Source organism: Mesoplodon bidens (genome assembly GCF_964165515.1).
Source record: "Mesoplodon bidens genome assembly, chromosome: X".
Lineage (NCBI taxonomy): Eukaryota > Metazoa > Chordata > Mammalia > Artiodactyla > Ziphiidae > Mesoplodon > Mesoplodon bidens.
This window is the reverse complement of record NC_138163.1, coordinates 37,628,886-37,654,019: the sequence shown is the minus strand read 5'-3', so window position 1 is coordinate 37,654,019 and position 25,134 is coordinate 37,628,886. Positions and strand designations below refer to the sequence as shown.

At 43.3% G+C, this 25,134-nt stretch overlaps 2 protein-coding genes across 2 annotated transcripts in view; both read left to right on the top strand.

Annotated features, from left to right (window-relative positions):
- SLC25A43 (solute carrier family 25 member 43) overlaps positions 1 to 5,181 on the top strand; it is a 44,248-nt gene extending 39,067 nt beyond the window's left edge. Inside the window, exons 4-5 of the mRNA XM_081221437.1 lie at positions 1,607 to 1,741; positions 2,580 to 5,181. Of these exons, the coding sequence (XP_081077563.1) occupies positions 1,607 to 1,741; positions 2,580 to 2,780 (336 nt within the window). The 3' untranslated portion in view covers positions 2,781 to 5,181. The remainder of the gene's footprint in view (positions 1 to 1,606; positions 1,742 to 2,579) is intronic.
- A 12,330-nt stretch (positions 5,182 to 17,511) lies between these two features.
- Positions 17,512 to 20,402, top strand: SLC25A5 (solute carrier family 25 member 5). The gene is made up of 4 exons (XM_081222054.1): positions 17,512 to 17,703; positions 18,736 to 19,222; positions 19,454 to 19,594; positions 19,984 to 20,402. Exons 1-4 carry the CDS (start codon positions 17,593 to 17,595, stop codon positions 20,139 to 20,141), a joined length of 897 nt encoding a protein of 298 aa, XP_081078180.1. The 5' UTR covers positions 17,512 to 17,592; the 3' UTR covers positions 20,142 to 20,402.
- The last annotated feature ends 4,732 nt before the right edge of the window (positions 20,403 to 25,134 follow it).

Below are 25,134 nucleotides of genomic sequence, written 5' to 3'. Positions count from 1 at the left end.
ACGGGTTCGTGCCCCGGTCCGGGAAGATCCCGTATGCTGCAGAGCGGCTGGGCCCATGAGCCATGGCCGCTGAGCCTGCGCGTCCGGAGCCTGTGCTCTGCAATGGGAGAGGCCACAGCAGTGAGAGGCCCACGTACCGCAAAAAAAACAAAAACAAAAAAGAGGCATCAGGGAGTGGGGCAGCTGGATGGATGAGGAGACTGGTCCGAGCAGTTCTGAAGTGTAAGATTTCAGAAGTGGAGACAGAGGACTAATAGGTCAGGTAAGGGATTTGATTGATATTTAGAATAATTTCTACATAATAGTAATAGCAGCACTAGCTCATATTTATTGATCCTTTCCATGTGCCTGACACCGCTGAGTGCTTTGCATTCACATCTCATTCATTCTCACAGCAGATACTTTTCTTATTTTCCAAATAACGAAACTGAGTCTCAAAAAGGTTAGGTGAGTTGCCCAGGGTCACATGGCCAGTAAGTAAGTGGGGCAGCCATGGGCTAGAACCCAGCCTGTCCGACTCCAGAGTTTATGCTTTTCCGACTCTTATACTCTACTGCCTCTCCCACATGGAAGAGCTTGATTCCATTGCAATAAAATGCTATACTAGCCTCAGCTAGACATTTCAGAAACGAACCAAAGTAGGTGCGTGGCTTGAGGTAAACTTGTCACCATTTCTGAAAGCCAGCTATGAGGGGCTGTCCCCCTCACAGTGAACAAATAGAGTCCATTTGCATATAGATGGTATAGTGAAAAGTTATTTCATCTGATCGTAAAATTGTTTTTCTAAAGGACAAAAAAGTTACTTTCAAAGATGGGGCATTTTGGTGGTCAGTCAGGATGGTACTGGGGGTGATGATGAAATCCATGGGGTAGCCAAAGGGGTGTAAAGGTGAGGATCACTGAAGCCGAGGTCCAGAAACTAGGTATGGGAAGGCTTGTGACTACAGATGCTGAAGTTCCCTACGACGGTGGAGAGAGTGGAAGATGGGGAGCTACCAGGTGTCACAGGCCTCAGTGAATGTGGAAGAGTGGCCAGGAGGCCAGTAGCTGACAGCATGGACCAGGAGTGTGGTTCAGTGGCACGAGCCCCAGCTGAGAGCTTTTGGCATGAGAGCAGCAGAGTCAGGGTCTGGGAACAGAAAGAGGGAGCTGGAAGAATGCCCTGCCCTCTGCTCCCCAGCCTAGGACATCTGTGATGTGGGAAGATGAGCAGCCCCCACTTGAGAACTTCACAGAGGAGGAATTGGTTAAGACAAGGAAACAGAAGTCACTTAAAAAAAGATGAAGGGCCTGAGAGGTGTCTACCACATCCAACGGGCATAGTTAGGGAGGCAATGATAAGTGTGAAGTTGAGTCCATCCCAAATGGCTGCTTCCTTCCAAGAAAAAATAGCCACAAATATGTGAATGGGGTGTCATGGCTTTACTGCATGTTAATATTCATTCTAAGCCCACGGAACCGGTAGGGCCCCGTGGCAGCCATTCTTTATCATCATCTTGGCCAGGACATTGCATCCAGAGCCCAGACTTGAGACCTTGAGTATTTGACTAGAACCATTATTTCCCAGTGACTAAATCACCTCATCCCATCTTCTGTTTCCTGCCAGGCTCAGAGCTCCTACCTTCCCCACTGTGGAGGAGTAGATGTCCATTTCTCAGGAGCAGTGGACTGCTTCCGGCAGATAGTGAAAGCCCAAGGGGTCCTGGGGCTCTGGAATGGATTGGCAGCCAACTTACTGAAGGTGAGAGGAGTGGTGAGTCTACTGCTTGTCTACCTCTTTCACTTCTACCCTGCTCTGTGCCTTTGCTGCTCCCCCTACAGTTTGCCTGGAAACATCTCCTCTAGCACAATGCAGGCTGGTTGTCAGCCCTGGAGAGTGGGGACCCTGTGCAGTATTGGGGCATCTGACACCCCATCCCAGAGGAGCTGAGCATTCAGTGTAAAGGTTCACAACATGTATGTTCATGGACTCCAAAGGGAACTTAACCCCCTATCCTAAAATTGTATGCAAAAATGTGTCTATATGGGCATCTGTGCATCCCTCTGCGGAGAGGATCCATAACTTTCATCATTTTCCCAAAGAACTCCATGACCAAAAAAAAAAAAAGTTAAGAACTGTGAACTAACCTTGGACTAACCTTGACGCAAAGTGATTCCTGATTCCAATCAAGACAAGCACATGTTGGGAATTCCCCAGCTGTCCAGTGGTTAGGACTCGGTGCTTTCACTGCTGGGCCCAAGTTTGATCCTTGGTTGGGGAACTAAGATCCTGCAAGCCGCGAGGCACAGCCAAAAAAAAAGGACAAGCATATGTTGACAGGCAGTGTCAGACTGCCTACATGCATATCAACCCAGACCCAGGCTTCCCCAGGGCGTGCCCTTCAATGGTTCTGCCATTCCTCTCCCCAAGCCTCACTGGGCCAGCTTGCATTTTGCCATCTTCCCTGATTCCAAAAAAGAATGACCATGTTGTACTGTCTACAGCTTTTATCTTAGTTTACCCTGATCCAAGTCGATTGCAGACGCATTGATGTTTTCTTTTAAGATTTTAACATGATTTTCATTTTCTTTTTAAACAGATAGTTCCATATTTTGGAGTTATGTTTGGCACCTTTGAGTTCTGCAAGAGAATCTGTCTTTACCAAAATGGTTACATCGTGTCTCCTCTGAGCTATAAATTGACCCCAGGGGTGGATCAGAGTTTGAAGCCCCAGGAATTACGGGAATTAAAGAAGTTTTTCAAAACTGGACAGCTAAAGTCTAAAAAACCAACTCTTTAAAACTGAATGGAGCTAGAAGTGCACTGACTGAAGGTGTGTTGCAATCAGAGAGAAATGTAGCCTCAGAATTGTGCATGCGTGGAGTGACAAGAGGGTGCTCCTGTTTGCTGCTCTTGGAAATGAGAAGATTCAGCCATACCTGAGCTCCAAACTGATGGCCCCGTAAACACCTACGCCACCGAGGGTTTCCCAACATGACCGTCGCAGGATGGCATCCCACCAGGTTTTACAACAGAACCTAGCAGTAGTGAAATGTGCAATTTACACTCTGAATGTAAGTAGGCAATTTACACAACACCAAAAAAGGGCATTGCCATGACTCCTCAGAGCAACATGTAGTTGAAGTGGCTGGGCAGATACCACGACGGGAGCTCCACCACAGGCTCACAGATTACACCAACCCACAGCAGCCTAGTTTCACCCAGGTTCACTCCAGGCTTCCTGATACAGTCCTGGAACTCATAATCTTTGCTAATTTCTGAGTGCACACACCATGGTGTAAATTATGCCTTATCAGAAACTAATTGTAAACATTTAACATTTAAAAGTTACCACTGTCGAGGAGGAAAACAAGATGGCAGAGTAGAAGGACGTGCTCTCACTCCCTCTTACAAGAACACCAGAATCACAACAAGCTGCTAGGACAAACATTGACAGGAAGACACTGGAACTCACCAAAAAAGATACCCCACATCCAAAGACAAAGGAGAAGCCACAATGAGACGGAAGGAGGGGCACAATCACAGTAAAATCAAATCCCATAACTGGTGGGTGGGTGACTCACAGACTGGCGAACACTTATACCACAGAAGTCCTCCCACTGGAGTGGAGGTTCTGAGCCCCACATCAGGCTTCCCAACCTGAGGGTCCGGCAATGGGAGGAGGAATTCCTAGAGAATCAGACTTTGAAGCCTAGTGGGAATTGATTGAAGGATTTTGACAGGACTGGGGAAAAGAGAGACTCCACTCTTGGAGGGCACACACAAAGTAGTGTGCACATCAGGACTCAGGGGAAGGAGCAGTGACTGCAGGGGAGACTGAACCAGACCTACCTGCTAGTGTTGGAGGGTCTCCTGCAGGGGAAGGGGGTGGCTCTATTTCACCATGGGGACAAGGATACTGGCAGCAGAAGTTCTGGGAAGTACTCCTTGGCTTGATCCCTCCCAGAGTCTGTCATTAGCCCCACCAAAAAGCCCAGGTAGGCTCCAGTGTTGGGTGGCCTCAGGCCAAACAACCAACAGGGAGGGGACCCAGCCCCACCGATCAACAGTCAAGCGGATTAAAGTTTTACTGAGCTCTGCCCACCAGAACAGCAGTCAGCTCTACCCACCACCAGTCCCTCCCATCAAGCCCCTTAGATAGCCTCATCCACCAGAGGGCAGACAGCAGAAACAAGAAGAACTACAATCCTGCAGCCTGTGGAACAAAAACCACATTCACAGAAAGATAGACAAGATGAAAAGGCAGAGGGCTATATACCAGAAGAAGAAACAAGATAAAACCCCAGAAAAACAATGAAATGAAGTGGAGATAGGCAACCTTCCAGAAAAAGAATTCAGAATTATGATAGTGAAGATGATCCAGGACCTCAGAAAAAGAATGGAGGCAAAGATCGAGAAGATGCAAGAAATGTTTAACAAAGACCTAGAAGAATTAAAGAACAAACAAACAGAGATGAACAATACAATAACTGAAATGAAAACTACACTAGAAGGAATCAATAGCAGAATAACTGAGGCAGAAGAACGGATAAGTGACCTGGAAGACAGAATGGTGGAATTCACTGCTGCGGAACACAATAAAGAAAAAAGAATGAAAAGAAATGAAGACAGCCTAAGGCACCTCTGGGACAACATTAAACGCAACAACATTCGCATAATAGGGGTCCCAGAAGGAGAAGAGAGAGAGAAAGAACCAGAGATAATATTTGAAGAGACTATAGTCGAAAACTTCCTTAACATTGGAAAGGAAATAGCCACCCAAGTGCAGGAAGCACAGAGAGTCCCATACAGGATAAACCCAAGGAGAAACATGCCGAGACACATAGTAATCAACTTGGCAAAAAATTAAAGACAAAGAAAAATTATTGAAAGCAGCAAGGGAAAAATGACAAATAAAATACAAGGAAACTCCCATGAGGTTAACAGCTGATTTCTCAGCAGAAACTCTACAAGCCAGAAGGGAGTGACATGATATACTTAAAGTGATGACAGGGAAGAACCTACAACCAAGATTACTCTACCAAGCAAGGATCTCATTCAGATTCGATGGAGAAATCAAAAGCTTTACAGACAAGCAAAAGCTAAGAGAATTCAGCACCACCAAACCAGCTCTACAACAAATGCTAAAGGAACTTCTCTAAGTGGGAAACACAAGAAAAGAAAAGGACCTACAAAAAGAAACCCAGGGCTTCCCTGGTGGCACAGTGGTTGGGAGTTCGCCTGCCGATGCAGGGGACACGGGTTCGTGCCCCGGTCCGGGAGGATCCCACATGCCGCGGAGCGGCTGGGCCCGTGAGCCATGGCCGCTGGGCCTGCGCGTCCGGAGCCTGTGCTCCGCAACGGGAGAGGCCGCAGCAGTGAGAGGCCCGCATAACGCAAAAAAAAAAAAAAAAAAAAAAAAAAAAAAAAGAAACCCAAAACAATTAAGAAAATGGTCATAGGAACATACATATCGATAATTACCTAAAACGTGAATGGATTGAGTGCTCCAACCAAAAGACACAGGCTTGCTGAATGGATACAAAAACAAGATGCATCTATATGCTGTCTACAAGAGACCACTTCAGACCTAGGGACACATACAGACTGAGAGTGAGGGGATGGAAAAAGATATTCCATGCAAATGGAAATCAAAAGAAAGCTGGAGTAGCTATACTCAGATAAAGTAGACTTTAAAATAAAGAATGTTACAAGAGACAAGGAAGGACGGTACATAATGATCAATGGATCAATCCAAGAAGAAGATATAACAATTATAAATATATATGCACCCAACATAGGAGCACCTCAATACATAAGGCAACTGCTAACAGCTCTAAAAGAGGAAATCGAAAGTAACACAATAATAGTGGGGGACTTTAACCCCTCACTTACACCAATGGACAGATCATCCAAAATGAAAATAAATAAGGAAACAGAAGCTTTAAATGACACAATAGACCAGATAGATTTAATTGATATTTATAGGACATTCCATCCAAAAACAGCAGATTACACTTTCTTCTCAAGTGCCCATGGAACATTCTCCAGGATAGATCACATCTTGGGTCACAAATCAAGCCTCAGTAAATTTCAGAAAATTGAAATCATTTCTGACCACAATGCTATGAGATTAGAAATCAATTACAGGGAAAAAAACATAAAAAACAAACACACGGAGGCTAAATAATACGTTACTAAATAACCAAGAGATCAATGAAGAAATCAAAGAGGAAATCAAAAAATACCTAGAGACAAATGACAACAAAAACACGATGATCCAAAACCTATGGGATGCAGCAAAAGCATTTCTAAGAGGGAAGTTTATAGCTATACAAGCCTACCTCAAGAAACAAGAAAAATCTCAAGTAAACAATCTAACCTTACACCTAAAGGAACTAGAGAAAGAAGAACAAACAAAACCCAACATTAGCAGAAGGAAAGAAATCATAAAAATCAGAGCAGAAACAAATGAAATAGAAACAAACAAAACAATAGCAAAGATCAATAAAACTAAAAGCTGGTTCTTTGAGAAGATAAACAAAATTGATAAACCATTAGCCAGACTCATCAAGAAAAAGAGGGAGAAGACTCAAATCAATAAAGTTAGAAATGAAAAAGGAGAAGTTACAACAGACACCGCAGAAATACAAAGCATCCTTAGAGACTACTACAAGCAACCCTTTGCCAATAAAATGGAAAACCTGGAAGAAATGGACAAATTCTTAAAAAGGTATAACCTTCCAAGACTGAACCAGGAAGAAACAGATAATATGAACAGACCAATCACAAGTAATGAACTTGAAACTGTCATTAAAAATCTTCCAACAAACAGAAGTCCAGGACCAGATGGCTTCACAGGTGAATTCTATCAAACATTTAGAGAAGAGCTAACACCCATCCTTCTCAAACTCTTCCAAAAAATTGTAGCGGAAGGAACACTCCCAAACTCATTCTATGAGGCCACCATCACCCTGTTACTAAAACCAGACAAAGATACTACAAAAAAAGAAAATTACAGACCAATATCACTGATGAATATAGATGCAAAAATCCTCAACAAAATACTAGCAAATAGAATCCAGCAACACATTAAAAGGATCATACACCACGAGCGAGTGGGATTCATCTCAGGGATGCAAGGATTCTTCAGTATATGCAAATCAATCAATGTGATAGACCATATTAACAAATAGAAGAATAAAAACCATATGATATCTCAGTGGATGCAGAAAAAGCTTTTGACAAAGTTCAACACCCATTTATGATAAAAACTCTCCAGAAAGTAGCCATAGAGGGAACCTATCTCAACATAATAAAGGCCATATATGACAAACCCACAGCAAACATCGTCAATGATAAAAAACTGAAAGCATTTCCTCGAAGATCAGGAATGAGACAAGGATGTCCACTCTCACCACTGTTATTCAACATAGTTTTGGAAGTCCTAGCAATGGCAATCAGAGAAGAAAAAGAAATAAAAGGAATACAAATTAGAAAAGAAGAAGTAAAACTGTCACTGTTTACAGATGACATGATACTATACATAGAGAATCTTTGAAATGCCACCAGAAAACTACTAGAGCTAATCAATGAATTTGGTAAAGTTGCAGGCTACAAAATTAATGCACAGAGATCTCTTGCATTCCTATACACTAATGATGAAAAATCTGAAAGAGAAATTATGGAAACACTCTCATTTACCATTGCAACAAAAAGAATAAAATACCTAGGAATAAACCTACCTAAGGAGAAAAAAACCCATATGCAGAAAACTATGACACTGATGAAAGAAATTAAAGATGATGCCAACAGATGAAGAGATATACCATGTTCTTGGATTGGGAGAATCAATGTTGTGAAAACAACTATACTACCCAAAGCAATCTACAGATTCAATGCAATCCCTATCAAATTACCAATGGCATTTTTTATGGAACTAGAACAAATCATCTTAAAATCTGTATGGAGACACAAAAGGCCCTGAATAGCCAAAGCAGTCTTGAGGGAATAAAACGGGGCTGGAGGAATCAGACTCCCTTACTTCAGGCTATAATACAAAGCTACATTAACCAAGAAAATATGGTACTGGCACAAAAACAGAAACATAGATCAATGGAACAAGATAGAAAGCCCAGAGGTAAACCCATGCACCTATGGTCAACTAATCTATGACAAAGGAGGCAAAGATATACAATGGAGAAAAGACAGTCTCTTCAATAAGTGGTGCTGGGAAAACTGGACAGCTACATGTAAAAGTATGAAATTAGAACACTCCCTAACACCATACACAAAAATAAACTCAAAATGGATTCAAGACCTAAATGTAAGACCAGATACTATAAAACTCTCAGAGGAAAACATAGGAAGAACACTCTTTGACATAAATCACAGCAAGATCTTTTTTGATCCACCTCCTAGAGTAATGGAAATAAAAACAAAAATAAACAAATGGGACCTAATGAAACTTCAAAGCTTTTGCACAGCAAAGGAAACCATAAACAAGATGAAAAGACAACCCGCAGAATGGGAGAAAATATTTGCAAACGAATCAACGGAGAAAGGATTAATCTCCAAAATATATGAACAGCTCATTCAGCTCAATATTAAAGAAACAAACAACCCAATCCAAAAATGGGCAGAAGACCTAAATAGACATTTCTCCAAAGAAGACATACAGATGGCCAAGAAGCACATGAAAAGCTGCTCAACATCACTAATTATTAGAGAAATGCAAATCAAAACTACAATGAGGTATCACCTCACACCAGTTAGAATGGGCATCAACAAAATATCTACAAACAATAAATGCTGGAGAAGGTGTGGAGAAAAGGGAACCCTCTTGCACTGTTGGTGGGAATGTAAATTGATACAGCCACTATGGAGAACAGTATGGAGGTTCCTTAAAAAACTAAAAATAGAATTACACATGATCCAGCAATCCCACTACTGGGCATATACCCAGAGAAAACCATAATTCAAAAAGACACATGCACCCCAATGTTCATTGCAGCACTATTTACAATAGCCAGGTCATGGAAGCAACCTAAATGCCCATCGACAGACAAATGGTAAAGAAGTTGTGGTACATATATACAATGGAATATTACTCAGCCATAAAAAGGAACGAAACTGCATCATTTGTTGAGACGTGGATGGATCTAGAGCCTGTCATACAGAGTGAAGTAAGTCAGAAAGAGAAAAACAAATGTCGTTTATCAATGCATGTATGTGGAACCTAGAAAAATGGTACAGATGAACGGTTTGCAGGGCAGAATTTGAGACACAGATGTAGAGAACAAACGTATGGACACCAAGGGGGGAAAACCGCGGTGGGGTGGGGATGGTGGTGTGCTGAATTGGGCAATTGGGATTGACATGTATACACTGATGTGTATAAAATGGATGACTAAGAAGAACCTGCAGTATAAAAAAACAAACAGACCAAAAAAACAACTAATACTAAACTTTCTTTGGGTTATTTGTATGGAAATATGTTAATATAAATGTTTCAGACATTACACGAAATTTCTAAAAATCTTATATGTTCTGGTATAATGTTATAAGTCATAATTCTAGTTATTACTTTAAAATGTGTATCTCTGAAATAACTAAATTTCCTTGTCAATTGCATTATTATGAACTTTCATCAAATCTTTAACCGTGGTCATTTTTAAGTCTTTTGTCATTTAGAGACAGTTCTGGGTGTACTCTGATGCTTTTGCAAAAATGTTCCTATAAAAGGGTTTCATCTTCAAGGAATTCATGGAAAAGACTGACAAGTACAGGTTTCTGGTAACTGACTATACTGCTGAAATGAATGAAGCATTTTCAGAACTCTAATGGAAAACTGATGAATTCATAAAAGTGCTAACAAAAGATCAAGATGAAAAAGAAATTAATTACATGGGACTGAGTGAACTGATGAGGATGATTATAATTTTTGTGACTTTCTGTTTTAATAAAAATAAATCCCACAAGGACTCAGAGGCAGAAAATATACACATCAGTTTTCACTGCAGAGTAAAGGAGCTGTTACAGTGGAGGATTCCTGGACTGAATGTCAATATTATGACATAGTATGAGTGTGTTTCGTGTTTGGTAATTGCAATCATTGTTGCTTTTGTTGTGGTCATCCATTTACAATGCTTGGTGTCAGTTTATCTCTTGTAAAAATAAAATGCAGTGTGTGTGTGTGTGTGTGTGTGTGTGTGTGTGTGTGTGTGTGAAAATAAAAATGAGGAACTGAGAAAAAAAATAAATTACAAAAAAACCCCAAAAGTTACCACTGTCATAGTAGAACCATCCTTCTTTATTTAATTTGAAGCATCCTAGGCTTAGAATCTTGTGTTTCTGGAAGGTAGTTTATACCATGACTGCTTCATCATGCCCCAGAAGACCTTCTTTCAGTTGAAGTCATGTATAGTTCAAGTGGCCTGAATTCTCTGCCTTTTTAACTTGCTTTACAAGCCTACCCTGAAAATAAATTATTTAGTCAACTTATTCTCACAACATGTCCCAGTTGCCTAGAAAGGATCAAATAGAACATTGGACGTACACACATACACACACACACACACACACACACACACACACACAATGTAACTAAACAAAAAACACTTCAGTCTAATCATCTCTACTAAATTAAAAAAAATTTTTTAAAACCTTGGTGTTCTATGCCAAGTTTATGTAACTGTACATTTTGAATAGTGCCTATCTATACATTAAAAAACTATCTAAGATTAAGTTGTTAATTTATACACAGAGAGAGAGAGACTTGCAGTATGTTGAAAGTATTTTTCCCTATTAACTTTATTTTCCAAAGAAAAATGATGTTGGTCATTTATTACTAATCTGAGTTGTAAAACTATGGCTATCCATATATACTGGCCAAAATCTTTAAACTTCAGAAACCTGTCCTTATTGAAATATATCAAAATAACTCATTTTTCCAACCGCTGGGCAGACTGCGTTTTATGGGGAAGAGCAGTTAATCCACACATGAAAATCTCATCTATAACCCAATCTGTTAGAGTTTAGAGGGTAGCAAATTCTTAACCCAGAGTGACTCGTTCGTGTTAGTTACTCTTGATTTTCCTTGAGGTGAACAACTTCTTAAAAAATTCTGAAAGCTACAAAAAAGTATTTTAAAACTCTAGTTCTGTTCCTGAAATGAACTTCCAGCTCTTTGCATTTTCTCAGAGGTATGAAGGAAGTGTTCTGCTTTTCCGCCTTATGGCTGGCAGTGGGCACCACAAAACTGGGCTAAGTACTTTAGGAGGACTGTAAAGATGTGTGATGCAATATATATATTTTTTAATTTTTAAATAAATTTATTTATTTTATTTATTTATTTTTGGCTGTGTTGGGTCTTGGTTGCTGCACGCAGGCTTTTTCTAGTTGCGGCGAGCGGGGGCTACTCTTCATTGCAGTGCACGGGCTTCTCATTGCGGTGGCTTCTCTTGTTGCGGAGCACGGGCTCTAGGCACGCGGGCTTCAGTAGTTGTGGCTCGCAGGCTCTAGAGCACAGGCTCAGTAGTTGTAGCACACGGGCTTAGTTGCTCTGCGGCATGTGGTGTCTTCCCGGAACAGGGCTCGAACCCATGTCCCCTGCATTGGCAGGCGGATTCTTAACCACTGTGCCACCAGGGAAGCCCAGTATTTTTCTTACTATTAATAAAATCTAACATGTATTGAATGCTTACTATGTACTAGACTGTTTATGCATATATTATCTCATTTAATTGTCCCTATAGTCCTTCAAGGTACAGGTACCATTATCATTCCCATTTTACACCAGAAGTCATGGAAATCTGGAGAGGTTAAGCAACTTACCCAAGGCCTGACAGCAAGTGGCAGAGCCAGTATCTGAACTCTAGCAGTTTGGCTGCAGAGCCCACCCTCTTGACCACTGGGCCAAATTACCTCTCTCTTACTTTGTCCCAGATTCCCAAACTCAGATGCTCAATCCATTCAATCCTATAGATACAAAGGAACAGAGCCACAGAATCTTAGAATTAGATGGGTGCAGAACTCTCTTCCCAGCCAACATAGCAATCTCGTCTACAGTGTCCCTAACAAGTGGCCATTTTACCCCAACTCTTAACATTTCCAGTGACAAGAAGTTCCCCACATCGTAAAGCAACCCATTCCACCTTTAAGTCGCTCTTTTGTTTGTTTTGTTTTGTTTTTTTGCCACACCATGCGGCTTGTGGGATCTTGGTTCCCCAACCAGGGATTGAGCCCAGGGCCCCAGCAGAGAAAGCACAGAGTCCTAACCACTGGACCACCAGGGAATTCCTAAGCAGCTCATATTTTAGAAAGTTATTTCTTGTTCAGCTGAAGTCTACCTTTGTGACACTTCTACCAGCTGGTGTTGATTCCATATAGAATGTCTTATTCTCTTCCACCTGACAGCCCTTCAATTATGAAAACAGTCATGATGGCCCTCCTTCACCCAAAGCTCTTTCCCAGTTAAATCTCTCTCATTCATTCAGCCATTTCTCATATGACATGTTTTGCAGGTACTTCACTTTCCTGACTGCATTCTTTGAACACGTTCCAGTTTGTTAACGTCCTCTTAAACATGGCATCCAGAAGTAAGCACAAAGCTCTATGGGCAGAGAATGGACTTGAGGACACGGGGAGGGGGAAGGGTAAGCTGGGACGAAGTGAGAGAGTGGCATGGACATATATACACTACCAAACGTAAAATAGGTAGCTAGTGGGAAGCAGCTACACAGCACAGGGAGATCAGCTTGGTGCTTTGTGACCACCTAGAGGGGTGGGATGGGGGGTGATAGGGAGGGTGGGAGGGAGACGAAAGAGGGAAGAGATATGGGAACATATGTATATGTATAGCTGATTCACTTTGTTATAAAGCAGAAATTAACACACCATTGTAAAGCAATTATACTCCAATAAAGACGTTTAAATATATATATACAGGGGCTTCCCTGGTGGCGCAGTGGTTGAGAGTCCGCCTGCTAATGTAGGGAACACGGGTTCGTGCCCCAGTCCGGGAAGATCCCACATGCCGCGGAGCGGCTGGGCCCGTGAGCCATGGCCGCTGAGCCTGCATGTCCGGAGCCTGTGCTCCACAATGACAGTGGCCACAACAGTGAGAGGCCCGTGTACCGCAAAAAAAATTTTTTTAATGTATATATACAATAAAATAAAATGGATAACCAACAAGGACCTACTGTATAGCACAGGGAAGTCTGCTCAGTATTCTGTAACAACCTAACTGGGAAAAATTTTTGAAAAAGAATAGCTACATGTATATGTATAACTGAATCACTTTGTTGTACACCTGAAACTAACACAACATTGTTAATCAACTGTACTCCAACATAAAATAAAAAGTTAAAAAAATTAAAACTTGGGGAAAAAAAAAAAAAAAGCTCTATGGGTGGACCAGCGGAGGCCCAAATGGGACTAAAAGTCCCCTGATCTGTTGATGACCATCATCTTGACCCAACTCAAGACTCATTAGCATTTTCTGGCATTGCCAACTCACAGTCAAGTAAGACCCTCAGTTCTTTTTCACACATGCTCTAGCTCCTTATCCTTAAATGTCCTGCACTAAACAGAGCATTAGAAACCTTTATTGTGGTCCTTCCCATTTTATAAGCCTGGGTTTATTCTGGACTTTAGCCCTTCTGACTCAGTTCCCAGAGGTTTGTAATACTCTTTGGTCTTTGTCCTTGGAAGTCTAGCCCTCAATGTGTCATCTATATATGTACTTTAAAAATTTGAGCTCATCAGAGGATAACCTGGAAGGGCATTTAATTTATTATATATCTCTCCCTTTTTAATTTCTCATTGGAATTTTTCCAAATTGTACAGGTCTGAATTTTATCTTGGGAATCTCTCACCCTCCTGAGCTATCTTTCTGTTTGGAACTTGGCCAAGAGATCATATTTATCTTTTCTCTGATCCTTCTGAAGTCTAACACAAACACACTCCACAGGTTAGTTAACCTATCTGACTATGCCGAGCCTTCTTTTGTTTGACAGATCCAGACCAGTCAGTCTTGGTCAGTTTCCCTTAGATTCTTGTCACTTTTACTTTGCTAACCAGATCTTCTTTATTTATTATCAGGATTAAGCCTAGTTTAGCAAGTTACCTCATTGCTTCTTCAGTGTTCTGAGAACTGTAATTATCAGCAAGAGAGTAAAGAATTTGTCCAGTGTGTTGCTATCAGAATAATGAAACCTACAGCAGATATTCAGATGGTTTTTGTCTAGGTGATCAACATTTCTAGTCTAGGTGATGGCTTTATGAAGTACTATTCATAGCTTTTATCTATCTAGGCAATCTCTAGGTATGCTTCCACAATGACAATCACTTTCATCTCTCCCTTTCATTTTCATGGAATGTTTTTCACCCTCCCACCAATGAATTGCTCTCCTTCTATATGGTATCTCTCTGAACCAGGTTTACCCTTCCTTTTCCTGATGCCAGTCAGAAGTCCCATTCCATCAAGTTTGAACAATACCTATAAAATTGTGTTTTCTTGCTTGTATTGACATTTTACATTCACTTTATTACTCATACTCTGGGTGTGTTAGTACATAGATAACTGAGGCCTTAAGTATCATTTCTGACCCTCTTCCTTGTTTTTTCTGAGAGTTACTAGGCACTGCCTTAGCGTTAGTTTCTCTTTCTTAATTATACATGTATTCTACACAACTTCCAGAACACAATAGTTACTAACACACAGCTCCCACTATGTCTCATTGGAGGAATTTGTTTTTGATGAATTGACTAGCCATATATCATTATCAACATCATTATCATTGACATTAATCTCTATTTTCCTGGACTCTTGCTACTGGTTTCTTTTTTTTTTCCTTTTGACGTTTACATTTTTTTAACTTTCAGAAATAAAAACATTGCCCCAAAAAAACCAGTATAAAGAATTTCCATGTATCCTTCACTCAGCTGCTCTAAATGTTAACATCTTACATAACCACTATAACTAAAAGTACTATTGGTAGACTATTATTAACTAATCTACAGATATGTATCCAAATTTCAATAGTACCATCAATGTCCTTTTTCTGGTCCAGGATCCAGTCCAGGATCACACATTGCATTAACCTGTCATTCTCCTTAGTCTCCTTTAATCTGTGACAGTTCCTCAGTCTTTGTCTTTCATGACCTTGACACTTTTGAGAACATCTGACTTCTTGAGGTACTACTGGTCATTGGCAACCAGGAGAGCTCCAGCTCACAGTAGATTTAGCAAAATACCAAGTCATGACATGGACTCGCTTTTAAATGTATTTCAACTTCAGTAAAACTACACTTAAGCACCCAAAGACTGAAAAGGGACAAATTCTATGTAATTATTTGATCATCTTTTTGTGGAGAGAGAGAAATCTAACAGAACAATAAATGTGGGGGTGCTTGAAACAGTAAAAGAGCTTTGGACTAGAATATGGTAGGGACATCATGCTCAAAGGGAGTAGCAGATGTGGCCAATGAAAGGTAGAAAAAGGTACGTAAGTGGCGGTAAGGTGGGTCAGGGTAATTAATATTTGATTAAAAATGCATTCATCAGAATGTCAAGAGTTCAGACTAGAAAGGTTTTGAATTGTATTTTGAAATGCATTCTAAAATCCACCTCCCTCTAAACAAAATGCTCCAGCGATTTTTTGTTTTAGCTGTTCATTCTCTCACCAGTAGAGGTAGAGGATTGGCTACCACTTTCAGAGAACACACTCTGTCACTGAAATTGCACAGCAAGGTCATTTCTGTATCCAGCTGCATTTCTATTACAATCAGCTAACAAGAGCGTAGCGGCCTCTCGAGAATACAGGTCAAAGATAGCCCCCAGGATCAACAAAGCTGGAGTGAAAATTTCTCTTCTTTGAAAACTTGCTGTGTGTGCTCAACACTTCGGATTGCTGGGGATCTTGGGAAGTCTAAGGAATTGCAAAGTATACTTAGAGGAAGGACCTGACATTCCTGGAGGAATCCTAGAATTGGGTCCTTTAACGGGCAGATCTAGAGAAGGTGGGAGAGGGCAAGAAAGTAAAGTGAGGGGTATGCCACCTATGTTTTCAGTGTGCTGGGTACCTAGGGCTCAGCTGCAGTTGGAGTTTTCAACAGTTATCCTTACTTTTATAAACATGGTTGTGATTACTTACATAGGATTTGTGATGACACTCTCAGCTCCTGTTCTGAATCTGAGAGTGTACTCAAGCTAACAAGTAGGTTTTTAAGGACATGTGTGGCAAATGCTCCCCCAGTGCAGAGATTAAGGGACTCAGTAAGCACTTGTCCCTTGACACAATGGGTGTCAGTCTAGTTCTACTGATTCCTCTAAACTTTTCTGGAGTTCAGGAGTCTACTCAATTCAAGAGCACTTTACCTGGGGGTCCAGGAACCCAAATACCAATCTAATTCACACAACCTCTTAACCTTAACGGTATAACCTCTATCTTTGGCTTCTGGCTAAAATAATTTCCCCACCCCCTACCGAGTTCTTTGGACTCTCCTCTGCCAATTCCCGGCAAAATCTCTGTTAAACTGCATTTGCAAACCGGGGTCCGGGGCACGCTGACGGTGTCCCACCTCTGCTGTTCCCCAGTTTCCTCTAGCTTCACCCATCAAGCTCCAGGGCAGCGATAGGTCTAGGGTGAGGACAGTGAGCCACTTGCCTTGGTACCAAATGTAAGCGGGCGCTAAACAACTCAGTAATCAAGGCGAATGATTATTTTAATGCACTATTTTATTTATTTATTTATTCTTTTGCGGTACGCGGGCCTCTCACTGTCGTGGCCTCTCCCGTTGTGGAGCACAGGCTCCGGACGCGCAGGCTCAGCGGCCATGGCTCACGGGCCCAGCCGCTCCGCGGCATGTGGGATCCTCCCGGACCCGGGCACGAACCCGTGTCCCCTGCATCGGCAGGCGGACTCTCAACCACTGCGCCACCAGGGAAGCCCTTAATGCACTATTTTTAAATATCAAAAGGAATACAAAAATCCATGATGAACAATGTTTCGAAATTTATAATAAAGACAGGCTCCCATCTTGCACTTGTAGGGTCCTGCCTCACTTGCCTCACCCTCATTCCAGCCCTGGGGCTCCAAGTAAACTTTATTTACAAAAACAGGCGACTGGCCAGAGCGCCCTACTTTTTCTATACGAATCTTTCTTTAAAATATTGCATTAAATATTATTTATCTTGACTACCAAGTTTGGGAGGGGGGTGTTTGTCTGTTCTTTGGAGTCCCCTTAAATATCGCGCCTCACCCTTGTCCAGGCACGTCGTGACCTCCCCCTCCCTCCGCGCCTCCAGGTCTCCCCCAGGGTCCCGCGTCCGGGCCGGGTACTCTCTGGGGCCGCCCCTTCCTCGGGCCGGGTCAGGCGCTGCAGGCGAGCCGGGTAGACGCGGAGGGCTGCCGGTGCCCGACTCCACGGCTCCTCCCTCCGCGCGCTGAGCCACTCAGCGACACCGGCGTCCGCCTCCGACGCCGGCCGCCCGGGCGCCGGCCTCCCGTATATAAATCGGCCATTTGCTTCGCTCCGCCCCAGAGCCCCGGAGTCCAAGCCGGTTTCTTGCTGTTCCCGCAGTCGCCCGCCTCCTCTTTCCTTCCAACATGACAGATGCCGCCGTGTCCTTCGCCAAGGACTTCCTGGCAGGTGGAGTGGCCGCGGCCATCTCCAAGACCGCCGTAGCGCCCATCGAGCGGGTCAAGCTGCTGCTGCAGGTACGTCCCGGAATCCGAGAGCCCGACCAGGAAGTGGGGGGAGGGGGTCGCGCGGGAAGTGGTGCCCCAGGGCCTGGGGAGAACGAACCCTCTGGACCAGTCCAGGGAAGTGGCAGCGTGGGAGCAGGGGTGGCCGCAGGATCGGACCAAAAGGCAGACTTGAGGGAGATGCTTTAGTGACCTGAAGTTCAGGATCTAGGAAGGGGTCAGGGTCGGAGGGTCGGGGGAGGAAGCCCAGGGCCTGGGCATCCCGGAGGCAGCGAATTCGGATGGGACAGCCCGGGGGTGACTGGCTCCCTTGAGGTCAAGGGCTAAGCCTGAAAGCCGGCACTGAAAAGAGGGACACCTGCCCTTACCGAAGACCTCAAGGTCGCGGCAAGGGGATAGCAGCCGTGGAGGCCGTGCAGCTGGTGGAGCTGCCTCGCAGCCGGCCGCCGCGCTCTGACCTAGCCGGGCCGGAAGCCGGCGCCGGGAAGCGCGTGTCCCTTCTGCGTCCTCCCCCGCGCAGCCGCCGGCGCGTCCCCGCGGCCCGGCGTCCTCCGCAGCGCGCTCTCCCGCTCCGGCTCTAGAGGGCGCGCCTGCACGGGCCTAGGGGTGGTGGCCCACGGGTCACCTCCAGGAGAGGAGGGGAGCCAGATCGGGAGGGAAGCCGCTTCGGGGACCCTGAGGTGTAGGCCACGGTCACCAAGGTGACTGCGCCCGACGTGGGCCTCGCCCTGATGCTTCTGAACCTGGGTCTGAGGTAATGACTTTTCTCCCAGGCCTAAAGGTCACGGGTCCGCTTGAGTGTGCCTCCTCCGCATCCAAACGGATGGAGGCTTAATGCTTCTAAGGGTGCAGATCACCTCTTCCACCTGTGACAGCGTCAGAGGTTTGGCGGGGGCGTCCAGCCTGTGTGATATAGAAGACTAGATTTGGGGAAAGCGGGAGCCAGCTAACCTTTAAGGGTGTCCATTGAGATGATATATTCTCTTCCCTTTTCCCTTCTCCGTGGTTATAACCCTCCCTGTTGGCCTCCTCCTTGTCTGTCAGGTGCAGCATGCCAGCAAGCAAATCACTGCAGATAAGCAATACAAGGGCATCATAGACTGCGTGGTTCGTATCCCCAAGGAGCAGGGAGTCCTGTCCTTCTGGCGTGGTAACCTGGCCAATGTCATCAGATACTTCCCCACCCAGGCTCTCAACTTTGCCTTCAAAGATAAATACAAGCAGATCTTCCTGGGTGGTGTGGACAAGAGGACCCAGTTTTGGCGCTACTTCGCAGGGAATCTGGCATCAGGTGGTGCCGCCGGGGCCACATCGTTGTGTTTTGTGTACCCTCTTGACTTTGCCCGTACTCGTCTAGCAGCCGATGTGGGCAAAGCTGGAGCTGAAAGGGAATTCAGAGGCCTTGGTGACTGCCTGGTTAAGATCTACAAATCTGATGGGATTAAGGGCCTGTACCAAGGCTTTAACGTGTCTGTGCAGGGTATTATCATCTACCGAGCTGCCTACTTCGGTATCTATGACACTGCGAAGGGTAAGTTTGCTGTGTGCTTCAGAACTGTGTTCTCATGAGATCATTTATAAGATCGTTGTGCCATCCTAATTTTCTAGGAGCCAGAGATTTCTTTGTAATTGCTGACGGAAGCCAAGGTCACGCAGTACAGCCCTTTGTGTACAGATGAGACGCTGGGGATGAGGGGATGTGGCAGACGACAAGTCAGGAGGACTCTGCTTTCTGGTAAAAGTGTCTCTTTTCTATCCTCAGGAATGCTTCCAGATCCCAAGAATACGCATATCTTCATCAGCTGGATGATCGCACAGTCCGTCACAGCGGTTGCTGGGTTGACTTCCTATCCGTTTGACACAGTGCGTCGCCGCATGATGATGCAGTCAGGGCGCAAAGGAAGTAAGTTCCGCTTGAGCAGAAGACGAAGATGTGGGCGTGGAGCATGGGCACAAACTAGCCATGCCTGTCTTTGAAAATGGCAGTCTGTTGAGATCGTAGATGGGGTTGGTTGGTCTGTGTCTACTGCACAGTTGCCTTTGAGTGGGCCCCTTGGGTGCCCAAGAGGCATCCATGGTATTAGAGGTTAAGACCAGCGGGTAGTCTACGTACCCCTGTTGTTCTCTAGTCACCAGATTAAGATTTCAGTATTGCCCACACTAATGTGTCAGTGTTGGATTTTTAAAAAACTGACATTAGCTCTTAGAGGTGGGGCTCTGGTTTAGTCTAGTCAAACCTAAGGATTTTTCATCAGCCTCAGGTCACCAGCTCCTTGTCTTTGTCCTTCGCAGCGGATATCATGTACACAGGCACACTTGACTGCTGGAGGAAGATTGCTCGTGACGAAGGAGCCAAAGCCTTTTTCAAGGGCGCGTGGTCCAATGTCCTCAGAGGCATGGGTGGTGCTTTTGTGCTTGTCTTGTATGATGAAATCAAGAAGTTCACATAAGTTATTTCCTAGTTTTCCTTCTTCTGTGAACAGGCATGTTGTATTATATAACATATCTTGAGCATTCCTGACAGACTGTTGGCTGTCTATTTATCAATGGCAACTATTTACTGGTTGAAAATGGGAAGCAATAATATTCACCTGACCAGTTTTCTCTTAAAGCCATTTCCATGACGATGATGGGACCCAATTATGTTTTTTATTTTAGTCACTCCTGATAAAATAACAGATTTGAAGAAATAAAAAATACCTGAAATATAATTTTGTTTGTGGTTTATTTTCATATAAAAGTACATTTTATAATTTAGTAAGTGCTGTGTTTGAGTAAAATGCTACATGTTTAATAAATGCTACAGTATCTCCTGAGATGAAGAGCTTTCTTCTACTTAGCAAAGAATAGCTCAGTCGTCTGACCCATCAACATTCCCAATACATTAGCAAAGTGAAATTCAGACCCAAAGCATCCAAAAAACCATTGGTCCATTGCCTGCAGACAGTCATAGCTGATGAGCTTTCTCTAAAAAGTACTATGTACCCACCTTTCCTATCTTGTGGTTATTAATCAAGAAATACAAGCTGAATTGTTCACTTTAGAATGGTGGTTCTATGAATTTCACCTCATTTCAACAGAAGTATTGTAAAGTATAAGGTGGTAACAGCTAGCAACTTTTGTCCAGTTGCCTTCCCTCATCTATCTTCACCTGTCTCAAGTCATTTTAATTTAATCCTGTTCAAAGCAGAGGATTAGAGCTGGCATAGTTACATGGTGCTGAGATGGCAGTGCTGTTAAAGATTATGGAGAGAGCTGCCACGACCTCAAAACTCATTTTACAAAGAGGAAATGGAGCATCTGCATCTTGCCTAACATGCAAATAAGCCTAGTCAATGGAGGACATTTGGTTTTTTTGGATAAACCCTTACTTGGGATCCATGTGAGAGTGTGTTTGCAATTTCTGTAGCTCTTGATAAGGCCTCAGAAATCCAGTGGATCTTACCTGTAACACGAGATTTGTATGAAGAATAAAGCACCATGGCTGTCAAGCCACAACATTTCAAAGTAGAAAGTGATAGGATAGGTGGTCCATGTGCACAGGTAAAACATTCCTGAGGAACATCTCGCACACTGGCATGTTTAAGTGCCACTCACAGACGGGGTCTGCAGCATTGGTGCCCAGGGGATCGTAGAGTTTGTTATGTGCCCACTGGCCAAGCACCTTAATTGTACTATAGCTTAGTTGTTGAGAACTCTTTACAATGTATACATATTGAATCGTCGAGTTGTATACCTTAAATATATACAGTGTTTACGTGTAAAAGGTGTGGTAATAAAGTTGTTAAAAAAAAAACCCAGAACTCTACTGGCGTCAGGCCTGGATTCTGCCAATTACTCTGCTGTTGGGTAAGTTATTTAATTTCTCTAAGCCCCAGTTTTCCTCATCTATAAAATGAGAATAATAATGCCTGCCTCCGAGGGTTGTTTCAAGGATTAAAGAATTTATGCAAAGCATCTACCATAGAACATACATAATAAACACTCTATAAATGGTAACTGTGATAATCATTACGAGACAGTTAAGATTTCAGGGACTTCAGAATTGGAAGTACCTGGATTTGAATCCTGGCTCTGCTGCTTATTTAGCTGGATGGCCTTGGGCAAGTCACTTATCCTGGCTCTCAGTTTCCTCATCTGTAAAGTGGGGATTTAATAGTGCTAGCCATATTTCCTAGGGGTGTTGGGAATGAGGGTTAAGTAACATAAAGCATGTAGAGCAATCAATATGGCACCCGGCATCTAGTAAGCACTCTGATGTGAGTTTTTCATAATCAGACATCCATTTTGTTGAATGAAGATCTGTCCAAGCAGAGAACTACTTAAAAATGAATTCAAATCCACTTTTCTTTCTCTGCAATAGCCTACACATACTATTTTTTGCAGAATTTATATAAAATAAACTTCAGCTTAGGTCTTTTTCAGAGAATTTGTTCCTGAAAGGGGATAAGAGGCTCTCCACTTAGGGCTGCAAACCACAATACGAGAGAACCCAAGCCCCCTTTATGGTTATTACAATAGATGTGGACTCACTGAGCTGGCAGCTATTAAAATAAACCTAGGACCGAGCATTAATGATCAGAAAGAAAGAAGTGGTGCTTCCTACAATTGGGTGGCTGACATATGAGGTGTTTTTCCTCTCTCTCTCTTTCTATTCTTGTTGTTCAATGATTTTTGAAATTTAATTTAAAGACAAAGTGGTTTTAATCTCTCCAAGCTGTGCAGGATAGTGCTATAGAATTCATTATGTCCATTATGCTCATGCGAACATTGATGGTACACAATCTTAGCAACCCCCTAATTTATGCCGTTGTTTTGTTACTATTCAAAGCCTAACAGCATCCGTGAAGCCTGATTCCAGGTGAGAGAGCCAGAATACAGGTCAGCTCGCACACAGCCGTGCTCCCCATTCCAGGGGCCACTCCGCTCAGTCACTGAAGGCAGTGTGCTCCGGGTGCTCCAACCGCTGGAGAAAGAAACCAGGGGTGTCTCCCCACAGGGGCAGTTGTCGTGGATGGTAAGTCATTTAAGCCATTATTTTTGTATTAAAAGAGAGGCGGATACGTTAGAGAGTCTATTGCACAATTTGAATGTGTTTTAAAGCTGCAAAGGGAGTTCTTGTGTATAGAGAACCATTTCTGGCACTGCCCTCAGACCCCAGGGGGAAACCTTTCAGCCTTCTCTGCCATTATGGACACTTCAGTAGAAAAAATCTTAAAGTATTGCTGTACTGGATGCTAGATTTTCAAGCGTCCATGTTCCTGTGGTAAATTTCATTTCTCCTGTGAAGTTTGTGAGCAGCATAGTATTTCTAATTTGTTTTTTAGGTTTTCAACATAGTATCTGTACATGGTCATCAAAGTTGAACAGTAAAGAAAAGATATAAAATGAAAAGCAAACATTTCCCTGTCCTCCCTCTCCCATCCCTAATCCCCCTCCTCAAAAGTAACCATTATGAACAGTTTCTTGTCTATCCATCCAAAAAAAAAAATGTAATGCATCTTGTTGTAAGAGTAGCTGATTTGTTTTTATCTGAATCATATTCTGACTGCTTGGATTCAAAATGGCATGATTCTTTTAGACCGGTGTCAGACTGTGGGTATCAGGACTCACAGACGCTGTCAGAGGCAGGAGAGTAGGGAAAGGGTAGCTTCTGGACTCTGAGCAAGGATTTTGAAGTGTGACCCTTTATTACAACCTTAAAAGGAAGCCAGTACTTTCCTTTGCGCTTTTAGCTTTGGTCGCTGAGTGACCCGGGGGCAAGTCACTTTTCACATCACAACCTTAATTTCTCCTCTAAAGTCCTTCCAGTTTAGATGTTCTCTGGGTCCATCATTTTTACATAAAGCAGAATCTGTGAAAGGACTGGGATTAGGTGACTGAATCCTTCCCGAGAACATTTTAAAATATCTAACACAGTCGTAACTGAATAGTCTCTGACTCAGAACAGTCATTTGCAGACCGTGTGGGTGGGTTGGTGTTGGCAAATAAAATTACGAATGTAAAGATTTACATTAATTTCGGGACCAAGAAGCTGAGCAACAAAATTACAGCTCAGAGTTTGGGTCAAAGGTGGTCTGCTTTACCTCAAAATAATTAACTTCGGTCTTTTCAGAGCCTCATTTAGTTCTGTGTAATGTGCACTTCGGTATGCAGGTGGAGATTTATTGGAACAACAAATATTGGATGCTACAATTTCTGGAAACACACAAAAATGCCTTGCGGTCCACTCAAAATGTTTGGAGGAGCTTTCCCATCATTTCAGCCATTTGCTTTAAGTGCAGGTGAACAAGTTCAGATGCATGGTGTTCTTCTTAGCCAAAGGCTTAAAAGAGCCTTTGGTATCCCGGCAACAAATATAAACAATGTTCAAGTGACAGTCTGGGCAGTATTTTCACTGTTCCCTCTTCGGAGACACAACTGAGTGACATGAAAAGAGTATTAATCCATGGTTTTTCCATGACTGTCAGTCGAAGAGGGGTCTCATTTTGATGGTGAGCGTCCATCCTGGGATTTCATTTCCTTGTGTGACTTTTGTAATGCAGGGAGGAAATTTAGCACTGTTGAGATTTAAGGGAACTTGTGGGATCTAATCTCCCGACATGTTTCACCATCTCTAATGTTTTCACTCCCACAGCGGAGATAGTTGTGGCCATAAAGACATAACCAGGGCAAAGTCTGTGCTAGACCACTTTTGACAGATCAACTTCCGAGGGACTCGTGTTTGGGAGTGAAAAGGGCAAGTCTTCTGTCTAAATGAGCTTCCAATGCCCTGCTGGGCAAGGAGCAAATGTACTCTGTCATGGCAGAGAGAGACGTGCCACGAACCTAACGATGCTTCAGCCTCGGAGCCACCCCTTGCACGGGCCCCTTTCCAGCCCTGGGAGGCACCGTGGCAACATATTTATTTGGTCATCTGGTTTTGTAAAATGTTCCAAAGATATGTTTGTGTTTTTTAAAAGAGGGCACCCAGATTATATATAACTATATAAACTGATATCCCCACAAAACCTGCATCTACTCCTGCTGGTGGAGCTGGAATAGATAAAGGAATTTGGAGGCAGCCCTGTACATCAAGCAGAGGTGTCACCCAGGTCTGGGACTTCCTTGTCATCTGGTCTCCCCACTGCTCCCCATCTTCCCACTCAGGACTCGCTCATGAGACTCTTTTGGACTAGAGGTCTCATTTTCAAATACCAAACTTTCTCACTTGACAGCTGTGCAATTTTTTTTTTTTTGGCCTTACCACTCAGCATGCAGGATCTTAGGTCCCCAACCAGGGATCGAACCCGTGCCCCCTGCAGTGGAAGCACAGAGTCCTAACCACTGGACTTCCAGAGACTTCCCGACAGCTATCCAATTTTTACTTAACTGCTTTGTGCCTCAGTTTCCCCATCTGCCATTCGTGGATAACAACAGTACCTACCTCATAGGAATAGTGTG

Excerpts from the sequence above, each read along its gene's own strand:
- SLC25A5 (XM_081222054.1), top strand. The coding sequence starts at position 17,593 with ATGACAGATGCCGCCGTGTCCTTCGCCAAGGACTTCCTGGCAGGTGGA. Across the intron at positions 17,704-18,735 it reads GGGTCAAGCTGCTGCTGCAG|GTGCAGCATGCCAGCAAGCA; the intron begins GTACGTCCCGGA and ends CTTGTCTGTCAG. Across the intron at positions 19,595-19,983 it reads GCAGTCAGGGCGCAAAGGAA|CGGATATCATGTACACAGGC; the intron begins GTAAGTTCCGCT and ends TGTCCTTCGCAG.